This window comes from Heteronotia binoei, chromosome 2 (genome assembly GCF_032191835.1).
Source record: "Heteronotia binoei isolate CCM8104 ecotype False Entrance Well chromosome 2, APGP_CSIRO_Hbin_v1, whole genome shotgun sequence".
Classification (NCBI taxonomy): Eukaryota; Metazoa; Chordata; class Lepidosauria; order Squamata; family Gekkonidae; genus Heteronotia; species Heteronotia binoei.
Genome location: NC_083224.1, coordinates 18162223 through 18174921, shown reverse-complemented (window position 1 = coordinate 18174921; position 12699 = coordinate 18162223). Strand labels below are relative to the sequence as shown.

General features: G+C 47.7%; 1 protein-coding gene across 1 annotated transcript in view; it reads left to right on the top strand.

Moving 5' to 3' along the window:
* RBBP8NL (RBBP8 N-terminal like) overlaps nucleotides 1-12454 on the top strand; it is a 41642-nt gene extending 29188 nt beyond the window's left edge. Inside the window, exons 11-13 of the mRNA XM_060232936.1 lie at nucleotides 4723-4784; nucleotides 5327-5453; nucleotides 12318-12454. Coding sequence (XP_060088919.1) covers nucleotides 4723-4784; nucleotides 5327-5453; nucleotides 12318-12454 — 326 coding nt within the window. The remainder of the gene's footprint in view (nucleotides 1-4722; nucleotides 4785-5326; nucleotides 5454-12317) is intronic.
* Nucleotides 12455-12699: the final 245 nt, after the last annotated feature.

Here is a 12699-nt window from a genome sequence, read left to right as displayed (position 1 = left end):
GGTTGGACTAGATGACCTTGGAGGTCCTTTCCCACTCTGATTCTGATAGATCAACTTTACTGAAGCTAAGCAGCCCAGTTGGTCCAAATCACAGCTTGAAAAAAATGCAATCAAGCATGAGCTCTAGGTATCATATCTTGCCGGCCTGTCAAGTCGTTGTAGGCACTGTGCCAAGAAACAAACTGATAGCCAAATTTCCACCGGTTATAAATTTGCTTCAGACACAGTGCCTATAAAGACTGACATGCTCTAAGACCAGAATATTTCAAGAACTGTTTCCTGGGTTGTCTCCAATTTCAGCAGCAAAGCAGATGAACACCCAGAGCAGACTTTTCTTGTTGTGGTTCTTTTTTAGAAAAAAAAAATCAAATCTATACACATGCAAAAAACAAGAACCAGAAACAAAACAGAACAAAAACAAAACCATATGATAATTTATGTATCTATTATAAAAGATGAAACCATCATGAGATGGCAATGTTCCAACCAGAGGAAAAAAACAAAACAGATACAGGATGACCTTGACAGGCTGGAAAACTGGGCTAAAACCAATAAAATGAATTTTAACAGGGATAAATGTAAAGTTCTGCATTTAGGTAGGAAAAATCCAATGCATGTTTATCGGATGGGGGAGACTTGTCTTAGCAGTAGTATGTGCAAAAAGGATCTAGGGGTCTTAGTGGACCATATGCTGAACATGAGTCAATACTGTGATATAGTGTCCAGATCACGTGAAGTGATGGTATCGCTTTACTCTGCTCTGGTAAGACCTCACCCGGAGTATTGTGTTCAGTTTTGGGCACCACATTTTAAGAAGGATATAGACAAGCTGGAACGGGTCCAGAGGAGGGCGACGAATATGGTGAGGGGTCTGGAGACCAAGTCCTATGAGGAAAGGTTGAAGGAGCTGGGGATGTTTAGCCTGGAGAGGAGGCGGCTGAGAGGTGATAGGATCACCATCTTCAAGTACTTGAAGGGCTGTCATGTAGAGGTTGGCGTGGAATTGTTTTCTTTGGCCCCAGAAGGTAGGGCCAGAACCAATGGGTTGAAATTAAGACAAAAGAGTTTCTGGCTCAACATGAGGAAGAACTTCCTGACCATTAGAGCGGTTCCTCAGTGGAACAGACTCACTCTGGAGGTGGTGGGCTCTCCTTCCTTGGAGGTTTTTAAACAGAGGCTAGATGGCCATCTGACAGCAATGACAATCCTGTGAATTTAGGGGGAGGTATTTTAGAGTTTTCTGCATGTGTAGGGGGTTGGACTAGATGACCCTGGAAGTCCCTTCCAACTCTATGATTCTATGATCAGGAGGTCTACTAGCAAGGCCAGAACTCCAGAAGCCCTCTATGGAAAAAAATCTAAATAAACCAGGAAGAGAGGGGAAAAGAGGGAGGGAGGGCCACAACTATAACTGGATACAACAGACCAAGTTGTTTTGTAGGGCTGCCAGCTTCCAGGGGGAGAACAGCCAGGCAGGAAAGAACTTCGCAAGGGCTGGACCCCCCACGATCAACAGCCCTGTTCTAAATAACGTATTCCAGAAGATACACCCGTTCGTGTGAAGAGCAAGAATCAAGTCGCGCCTTAAAAGACTAACACCATTTATGGCAGGGGCCTGTAGCCAGAAAATTTTGGGTGGAAGGGCCCAGGAGATTTTTTAAAATGGGGGGAGGGGAGCATGGGGCTTGGCTGCTTCTTCCCTCCAGCAACCAGCCCGCCTGGCCCCAGCTCTCTCTCACGCTCTCTCTCTCTCTCTCACTGTCACGCTCTCTCTCTCGCTTTCTCTCTCTCTCACTGTCACTCTCTCTCTCTCGCTTTCTCTCTCTCTCCCTCAATGTCGCTCTCTCGCTCTCCTCCTCATTGTAGCTTTCACTGCCGCTCTTGTGCTTGTTGCTCTCTCACACGCTCTCTTTCCCTCCCTTTTTCTTGGGTCCTGCTGGCTGAATTAGCACATATCGGAGGCCCTCCAATGGAGGGGCCCTACAGAGGGAAGGGGGGTTTAAATAGAGTGGTCTGCCCGCCACTGGGCCCCCCCGTAGCTACAGGCCTGGACAGGGGAGGAGTTTTCGTGAGTCAGTGCTCATTTCTTCAATCTACCCATCTTGATCCATCTCCATTCATGTGAAGAGCGGGAGTTCCACTAAAGAGGTGGATTCTATATATACTACACTGGAGAATAGCAACACAGAGCAGTCCTGTTTATCCACTTCATTTCTACTCTGCCTTTCTCTCCAGCAGCTGACATCTTTTCCCTCTCCTACAGTTTTCCCTCTCCACCAGTTTGGTGTAGTGGTTACCTGCGTGGACTCTTATCAGGGAAAACCGGGTTTGACTCGCCACTCCTCCACTTGCACCTGCTGGAATGGCCTTGGGTTACCCTTAACTATCGCAGGAGTTGTCCTTGAAAGGGCAGCTTCTGTCAGAGCTCTCTCAGCCCCACCCACCTCACAGGGTGTCTGTTGTGGGGGAGGAAGATAAAGGAGATTGTGAGCCACTCTGAGATTTGGAGTGGAGGGTGGGATATAAATCCAATATCATCATCATCATCATCATCATCATCCTCACAACGACCCTGTGAGGCAGGTTAGGCTGAAAGTGTGTGACTGGCCCAAGGTCAGTCAGCAAGCTTCTACAGTGGAGTGGAGATTTAAATCTGAATCTCTTGGATGTGAATCCCGCCACTGTACCGGGGTGGCCAAACTGTGGCTCTCCAAGCCCCAACTGGTTGGGTTGGAGAAGGCATTTGTCTTTTTAAATCAGTTCTCCAATCTAAGTCAACTGGAAGCTTGGAGAATGCATTTAAAGTCAAAGTTGCTTTCTTTCTACCTCCCCCTCCCCTCCTCCATCTATTTCCTTTCCATCCTTCCTCCCTCCCTCTCTTTCTGTCTTGTGACTCGCAAACATCTGATATTCATGTCTTGTGGCTCTCAGATATCTGTGCTCTCAGACATACAATATTTATTCTATGTGGCTCTTACATTGAGCAAGTTTGGCCACCCCTGCACTGAACCATGCTGGGGCTCTGTAGCACATGCTCATTAGCACTGTGATGGTGCTAATGGAAGGACACTGAATGGTTGCAGGGCGGCAGTTAGTACTCAGTGCTGTTTGTAGCCTCTTATCTGCCCTGTACAAGTCTCTTCTTGCTAGGAAGACTTCTGCTGAAAGACTTGAGCTCAGCCATTGCCTCAGTCTCGTTTGGTGGCTATCTGCTGGCCGAGAAGGTCCAGGATCTCTGCCAGCCCATGTCTCAGCTGGCATCTTGGCTTTGCTTCCGTTCGCCACCTTCTTTGCTTTCTCCTCCCTTGCCGGCCTCACATTGTTCTTCCGTCGCCCTTGGGTCATCTCCAAATTGGCGTTTTTTGGGTGCTCGTTGATCTGGTTCTCATGCCTCACCTGGATTCACTGGTTTTCTCAGTCAAATTCCAGAGATCGCAGGCTTCCACAAAACCTGCTTCGACAGGTCCGTGAGGCATTCCTAGCCCTTCTGCATACCACACACGATGCTGTTACAGAATAGGCTGTCGCAAGATATGGCGGTGGTGGCTACTACTTCACCCAACTACTTCTTCACCCAAAGGGTGATTAACACATGGGATTCACTGCCACAGGTGGTGATGATAGCTGCAATAGGATTGCCAAGTACCTTGAAGCCCTCAGCGTTTCCCCCCTCCCAAATGGCTAGAGCGTCCAGGAAAACTATAGAGTTTTCCCAGAAACACCTAGAACAGCCGCAGCATGACGTCGCCAGCATGATGACATCACTTCCGGATGATGTCATCATGCCGGCAATGTTGGGGGAGGTTCCGCCTTGGGCCTGAGGGTTGGAAACCTCCAGGGTGGGGGAACCCCCACCTGAACTGGGGACTTGGTAGCCCTAAGCTGCAAGAATAGACAGCTTCAAGAGGGGATTGGAGAAACATCTGGAGCAGAAGTCCATCAGTGGCTATTAGCCCCAGGGTATTGTTGGAACTCCCTGTCTGGGGCAGTGATGCTCTGTATTCTTGGTGCTTGTGGGGGGGCAACAGTGGGAGGGCTTCTAGTGTCCTGGCCCCGCTGGTGGACCTCCTAATGGCACCTGGTTTATTGCCCACTGTGTGACACAGAGTGTTGGACTGAATGGGTTATCGGCCTGATCTAACATGGCTTCTCTTACATTCTAGCCAGGGCCAGTTGTGGGGCCGAGCCACTTGAGCAATGACTTGGGGAGATATTATGAGAAAGGTGTTGATCTGTTGCAAGGGTTACATCCACTTCTGACCCTTCTTAGCTTCTGAGATCTGATCTAGCCAATTCTCCAAGAGTTTACAAGGCTCTTTTTTGTAAGCTCTTGGAGGATTGGCTACATCAGGAGGTGTGGCCTAATATGCAAAGGAGCTCCTGCTAGAATTCCACCCCTGGTTGCACTAAAATCAGTCAAAGAAATAGGCAAGGAAGGGCCTTTTCAGTGATAGCCCCAGAGTAATGGAGCAGCCTCCCCAAGGAGGTGTGCCTGGCCCTCTCGCTTCTGATCTTCAGGAGGCAGCTGAAGACAGTATTATTTTAGGACTGTGTTTGATTAAAGAAGTTTTAAACTATGATTTTAAATTTTGGTTTTATGTACTGTACTCGGTTTTATGTATTCTATTTCTATTGTAAATCACCTTGAGCACCATAAGGAAGAAAAGCAGGTAATAAGTGTTTAAAATAAATACATCTTTCACTGTTCTTTGTTTTCTTTAGATGATGCCGATTCAGAATCCATGAAGGAAGAATCTGATGAACCCAGCACATCGGACAGTGAGGTTTGTCTTATTTTCAGTATCCCATCCTTCAACCTCCACTGGCCCTTAGCTCATATCTTGCCTAGCCTGTCCCACCTACTTAGCTTACGACCAGCTCTCACTAGAACAGGGGTGTCAAATGTGCAGCTTGAGGGCTGGATCAGGCCCCAGAGGGCTCCTATCATGCCCACGAGCAACTGACTGTCATCTGCTTCTTTCTCTCTCGCTCTTCCTTCTGCATCACAGCGCGCTTTGCCAGGTTTGCTCAATCGCACAGGAGCTACGGAGCAGAGTCTCTCTTTTCTCCATTGACTGACGAGCATATGAAGCAACTGATGTACCAAAGCTCACAATGCCCAGCCATTTCATGTTTTCCCTGGGTCTTAGGCGCAAAGCATTGACCATGAAATTTCAGTAATGAATGCCAATAAATCAAAACTTGTTGGCAACTTACAGCCACACAGCTGAACAACATCTGAACACCTTGTGAGGGCAGAAATGTGGGATGTGAATTTAATTAATTAATTCATTAATTAATCCCCCCTTCCCATATGTTTGTGTAGGTGACTGGTATGGGGGACGACGAAAGCTTCCAAGGTGCTTCCGTGAAAGAAAAATATTGCAGTCTAAAGGAGAACCACCAGGCACTGGCAAAGAAGAGGAAGCGGGGAAAAGATTCGTGGCACAAAGGTACAAAGGGGAAGGTTCCCTCCCCCACTAATTCTGCATTGCAAATTGTGCCCAGTTTTGCCGCCAGAGAACCTCTGGTTTTGCAACAGAACTCAATGCTGGCAAGTTGCACCTCTTTACTGAATCAGATCTGCCCTTCCATCATGGCGTAACCCTGATAAACCAGATTTAAACTAGTTGCGTGTGGCCGGGGGGGTGGGAATGGGATTATCTCAGTATTTGTTCAGTAGGTGTATGGCACCCATATCTCTGAAGCTTAGCTCATGTATTCCCTTTTTTCATCCTCGCAACAAACCCTGCCGTTCTTGCTTTATTAATGACAGGGAGACACCAGAGAGACATTTGTCTGAGAATCCAGTTCTCCGCTGAACATCTAGAAAAGAAGATGGGGATGGCTCAGTTTGGAGGGGGAAAGCAACAGACGGAGTAGGGGACCGGGGGGGAGTACTTAACCTTTTTTCTGATCCAACATGGCTTCTCTTATGTTCTTATGTCCCTATTTCTCCCCTCCCTTCCTCTCCACTCCCCTGCTGATTGTTCCCTGCTGGAATTCCCAAACTGGCCCCATCTTTGGATGAAAAGCGAAGGGGAATGTAGGGGAAAGGTGGTGGAGATAGGGCTGCCAACCTCCAGGTGGTGGCTGGAGAACTCCTGGGATTACTGCCAACCTCCAGATGACAAAGATCAATTCCTCTGGAGAAAATGGCTGCTTTCGAAGGTGGTCTCTATGACATTATACCCATTGAAGTCCCTCCACTCCCCAAACCAGGTTAAGTGCACGGACTCTTATCTGGGAGAACCAGGTTTGATTCCCCATGCCTCCACTTGCAGCTGCTGGAATGGCCTTGGGTCAGCCATAGCTCTTGCAGAAGTTGTCCTTGAAAGGGCAGCTTCTGGGAGAGCTCTCTCAGCCCCACCCACCTCACAGGGTGTCTGTTATGGGGGTAGAAGGGAAAGGAGATTTTAAGCTGCTCTGAGAGTCTGTCCTTGCAAAGGCAGCTTCTGGGAGAGCTCTCTCAGCCCCACCCACCTCACAGGATGTCTGTTGTGGGGGAAGAAGATAAAGGAGATTGTAAGCCACTCTGAGACTGATTCAGAGAGAAGGGTGGGGTATAAATCGGCTATTCGTCTTCTTCTACAGTTCAAACCCTGCCTTCCTCACACTCCACCCCCAAAATCTCCGGGTATTTCCCAACCCAAAGCTGGCAAGCCTGTGAGAGTGGGAAAGACTAAGTATGCACTTCCCCTGAAATAAAACAAACACCTTTTTTAGATGATTGCTAAACAGCTAGTTTCACCCTGCAACTGACAACTGGATTTCATTTCCCATGGCCCCACCTCCTCCAGCACTGATAGAGAACCACTGCCTGCCTCAGAAGAAGGAGGTCTTCGGTCATCATGGCTAATAGTCATAGGTGGACCTCTCCTCCATGGTTTTGTCTCGTCCCCTTTTGAAGCAGGCCTGCTGAGCCACCAGTCAGGGTGGGAGATTCCTTGCCCTGTGACCTCATTACTCACCGCCATTCCAAGTAGTAATGGGGGGGATTTGAAAAACTCCCCAGTGTTGTGAGTATGACAGCTTCACTTCCGAGGAAATCAACAGTGGTAGCTCTAGGCATCGCTGGAAATTCTATGGTTTTCCCATAGAGTTTCCAGTGATTCCTAGAGTTACTGCTGTTGCTTTTGGGCTTACACAAGAAGGGATATCATCACACAACAGCATAACAAAAAAACATAAGAAGAGCCCTGCTGGATCAGATTAGTAGTCCATGTAGTCCAGCATCCTGTCTCAAACAGTGACCAAGCAGTTCTTCCGGATAACCGAGAACAGGGCAGGGAGACCAAGAGCTTCCTCTGATGTTGCCTCCTGGCTTTAGGAGTCAAAGGTTTAGTGTCTCTGAATGTGGAGGTTCCCTTTAGTCACCACGGCGAGTAGCCACTGATAGACCTCTCCTCCATGATTCTATCTAATCCCCTTTTTAAAGCTGTTTGTTACTGTGGCCATCACATATGTCCCTGTCCCCAATCGTCCTGCTGGTGGCAACCCTGTGAACTCAAAATGTGACTCTCACTCTACCTTCTGCCAGGGAATCCCACAAATTAATTTATGGTAATTAATCTGCTGGTTCCTTCCTGTAAGACAAGGGCTTTTTTTGTAGCAGGAACTCCTTTGCATATTAGGCTACACCCTCCTGATGTAGCCAATTGTCCTGGAGCTTACAGCAGGCCCTGTACGACGAGCCCTGTAAGGAATTCTAGCAGGACCTCCTTTGCCTATTAGGCCCCGCCCCCCTGATGTAGCCAATTCTCCTGGAGCTTACAGTAGGCCCTGTACGAAGAGACCTGTAAGCTCTTGGAGGATTGGCTGTGTTGTGTATGTGGACTCAATAGAGGACTGAATTAGGACTGAATTCCTGCCTGGCTTATTGGAATCATTGGAATCAGCTTGGGGACTTGGGAACAATGGGTCGTAGGATCCAAATCTCAGCTGCCCTACACCAATCACAAGGCCCCCGCCAGTTTGAATGACCCAATAACATGCTTGCAAAAGAACTGAGTTGTATATAGTTGGGCCCGTGGGGCCAGTTCTCCAGACTTACAGTGCAGCCACTTACAATGCTGTGTACCTAATAAAGAGCTATTGTTTACTACCACCACGCCTCTTCAATGCTTGGAACCCACTATATTATAGGCTACATCATGGGGGTGTGGCCCAATATGCAAAGGAGTTCCTGCTACAAAAAAAGTCCCAGTTACATGTATTATGTTGTGGCTTGCAGGTAGCCATTTTGAGTGGCAAGCACCTTAATCATAGCCCTTTCAAATCCAATAATAAAAGGTTACTCTAGCCAGAGCAGTCTGTCCATGGAAATGTTGTTGGGTTTGGCACTCATGAATTGTGGGCTTTCTGCTGTTAGCCGTGCCAACCTGGGCCTGACTCGGGATGGGTGCCCTTCACCCTATTTAACATGAATAAGTGTTCCAGGTATTCATCGGAGTGTTTGTTGAGCCATTCCCGAGAAACGTTGACTGCGAAAGCAGGTCAAACACTCCCAGCGAGAGCTATCGACAGGCAGCAAAAGCTTTTCACACACAAGAAGAGTTTACTTTTGAAGCCTGTCTGAGGTGGCAGCCTGTGAACAATGGAATGTCTTGTTCCGCTGTTTCCTACAGGTGACTCACCAGGAAACTGATAAGGCAGGGCCTAAAAGCAGCCTGCCTGCTCCCAGTTTAAACAATCCTTCCGTCCCCAAGAGCACTGCTCCCAGCTCTGTTTGCCCAGTCCAAAAAAGTGTGTGTGTAAGAGAGAGAGACCGAGACCAGTGTGACCCCCTGTAAGAGATATCCTTGGGTGTCGCTAAAGTGTATAAAGGCGGCTTGTTTAACAAACGCCTGTTCCCAGTGCTCTACCTTCCTGATGTATCCGGAAATGAAATGTTGACAGAACAAGAAAATGGAGCTGTCAAAAGCCTCAGCCCTGCCCTGCAAGGGTCAGGCTTTGAAGGCGTCAATCTGACAGCGTCAAGGAAGATACAATAAAAAACGGTGCCATTGGGCATTCTTGGTTAACATAAGAACATAAGAGAAGCCATGTTGGATCAGGCCAATGGCCCATCCTGTCCAACACCCTGTGTCACATAAGAACATAAGAGAAGCCATGTTGGATCAGGCCAATGGCCCATCCAGTCCAACACTCTGTGTCACATAAGAACATAAGAGAAGCCATGTTGGATCAGGCCAATGGCTCCTCCAATCCAACACTCTGTGTCACATAAGAACATAAGAGAAGCCATGTTGGATCAGGCCAATGGCCCATCCAGTCCAACACTCTGTGTCACATAAGAACATAAGAGAAGCCATGTTGGATCAGGCCAATGGCCCATCCAGTCCAACACTCTGTGTCACTTAAGAACATAAGAGAAGCCATGTTGGATCAGGCCAATGGCCCCTCCAGTCCAACACTCTGTGTCACATAAGAACATAAGAGAAGCCATGTTGGATCAGGCCAATGGCCCATCCAGTCCAACACTCTGTGTCACTTAAGAACATAAGAGAAGCCATGTTGGATCAGGCCAATGGCCCCTCCAGTCCAACACTCTGTGTCACATAAGAACATAAGAGAAGCCATGTTGGATCAGGCCAATGGCCCATCCAGTCCAACACTCTGTGTCACATAAGAACATAAGAGAAGCCATGTTGGATCAGGCCAATGGCCCCTCCAGTCCAACACTCTGTGTCACATAAGAACATAAGAGAAGCCATGTTGGATCAGGCCAATGGCCCATCCAGTCCAACACTCTGTGTCACATAAGAGAAGCCATGTTGGATCAGGCCAATTATATATATCCTGTGGCAGTGAATTCCACATGTTAATCACCCTTTGGGTGAAGAAGCACTTCCTTTTATCCGTATTAACCTGACTGCTCAGCAATTTCATCGAATGCCCACGAGTTCTCTACTTTCTCCATCCCATGCATTATCTTTATGCCGAGATGTTTATGCCAAGATGCAATTGGCTGTTCAGGGGACAAGCAGGGGTTAACCCCAGCCAACCCACCAGCTCCATTCTGCCCTTTCCAGAAGCCCAGTTCTATAACTCCGAACTGGGAAATTTCTGGAAATTGGGGTGGAGCCAGGGGAGGGCGGAGTTAGGTTGAAGGGAAGGACTTCAGCTTGGTACAATGCCCTAGAGTCCACCCTCCAAAGTAGCCATTTTCTCCAGGGGAACTGATCTCTGTCATCCGGCAATTGGTTGTAATTCCAGGGCAGGGGTGGCCAAACCATAGCTCAGAAGCCACATATGGCTCTTTCACACAAACCATGCAGCTCTCAAAGTCCCCACCACCCAGTTGGCCAGCCTGGAGAAGGCATTTAAAGTTTAAGCTGCTTTCTTTCTACCTCTACCTCTTCCCTCCCCATCTTCCTTCCTTCCTTCCTTCCGTCCTTCCTTCCTTCCTTCCTTCCTTCCTTCCTTCCTTCCTTCCTTCCTTCCTTCCTTCCTTCCTTCCTTCCAACATCTGACATTCATATCTTGCAGCTCTCAAACATATGACATTTATTCTATGCGGCTCTTACATTAAGCAAGTTTGGCCACCCCTGTTTCAGGGGATCTCCAGGCCTCATGGGGAAGTTGGCAACCCTGTCTATATCCCAGCTTTAAAGGGCTGAGTGTGGCAAGAGAGTCATTTCTCTCTTGCCCATTCTTATCCCACCTTTCCTTCTGGTTCTCCTTTCCCCAGTTTTTCCTCACAGCAACCCTGTGAGGACGGTTAGGCTGAGGGAAAGCAACTATCCCAAGCTTGATGGTGGAATGGAGCTTTGAACCCAGATCCCCAGGATCCTAGTCCAATGCTCTATTCAGTGCACCACAGTAGGCCAGTATTATAACATCCCTGTGTAAATCGATGGTGCGGCATCATTTGGAGTACTGTGTACAATTCTGGTCACCGCACTTCAAAAAAAGATATTATAGCATTGGAAAAAGTGCAAAAAAGGGCAATTTAAAGGGATTAAAGGGTTGGAACACTTTCCCTATGAAGAAGATCATGATGAAGATATTGGATTTATATCCCGCTCTATACTCAGAGTCTCAGAGCGGTCATAATCTCCTTTACCTTCTCCCCTGCCACACAACAGACACCCTGTGAGGTAGGTGGGGCTGAGAGAGCTTTATACCAGCTGCCCTTTCAAGAACAACTCCTACGAGAGCTGTGGCTGACCCAAGGCCATTCCAGCAGCTACAAGTGGAGGAGTGGGGGATCAAATGCAGTTGTCCTGGATAAGAGTCCGCACACTTAATCATGACACCAAACGTGACTCTCCAAGAAAGGTTAAAACGCTTGGGGGTCTTTAGCTTGGAGAAACGTTTGGGGTTAAAATGCTTTGGGGTTAAAACTCAACTAGAATGATTAAAGGGTTGGAACACTTTTCCTATGAAGAAAGGTTAAAACGCTTGGGGCTCTTTAGCTTGGAGAAACGTCAACTGAGAGGTGACATGATAGAGGTAAAAGGTTATGTATGGGATAGAGAAGGTAGAGAAATAAGTACTTTTCTCCCTTTCTCACAATACAAGAACTCAGGGGCACTCAAGGAAATTGCTAAGCAGTCCCGTTAGAATGGATAAAAGGAAGTACATCTTCACCCAAAGGGTGATTAACACATGGGATTCACTGCCACAGGAGGTGGTGGCAGCTACAAACATGGACAGCTTCAAGACGGGGTTGGATAAACATATGGATCAGAGGTCCATCAGTGGCTATTAGCCACAGGGTATAGATGGAACTCTCTATCTGGGGCAGTGATACTCTACATTCTTGGTGTTTGGGGGGGGGCGGGCAACAGTGGAAGGGCTTCTAGCCCCACTGGTGGACCTCCTGATGGCACTCGGCCACTGTGTGACACAGAGTGTTGGACTGGATGGGCCATTGACCTGATCTAACATGGCTTCTCTTATGTTTTTATGAGATCTAGAAATTGAATTAAATAAATAGATTGCATTTATTTGTGCCCTTTTTGTGGGGCAGGGGACATCAAGTTTCTGGCCCTCATGATTACAAAGATATCCTTGAAAGTATGTAGATGAAACAGTAGAAGCTGAAGAGATGGGTGAATGAATGAGGCCCCACTGATGGACCTCCTGATGGCACCTGTTGGGGTTTTTTGGCTATTGTGTGACACAGAATATTGGACTGGATGGGCCATTGGCCTGACCTAGCATGGCTTCTCTTATTATAGATGCTGAATAGGCACAAAAGGCTGCCGCCAGTCTGGGTCAACAATACTGACCTTGATAGACTAATGATTTGACTCTGTAGAAGGCAGCTTCATGTGTGACGCTACTTACATTTCTCTTCTCCTTTGCAGCCTGTAAGAAATCAGTAAGAGACAGAAGGTATGGCAAAATTTCCCAGGTTCCAGACGATGCTCAGGAAGTGACACCGGAGAGCAAAAACCAGAGCCCTGTTTCCAGTCACAACAATGATGTCATTAGAGAGACATAGCTGGAAGTGGCTTTGGGGGCAGAGCCATTGCCGGGCATTTCGGAGATGGATGCAAAGTCCAAGAATGAGACTCTTGACGTCAAGAAGGATATTAATCATGTATACAGCTGCCAGGCATCTTTAGTCCAAGCCTCGGCCTTCATGAGGACTCGTAACTCATCAATAATCAACGCACTCTGGAGATTTCAATTCAGTTCTCGAACAAGTTCGCTATTTTCAAGACATGAGTCGTAGAACAGTCCTCT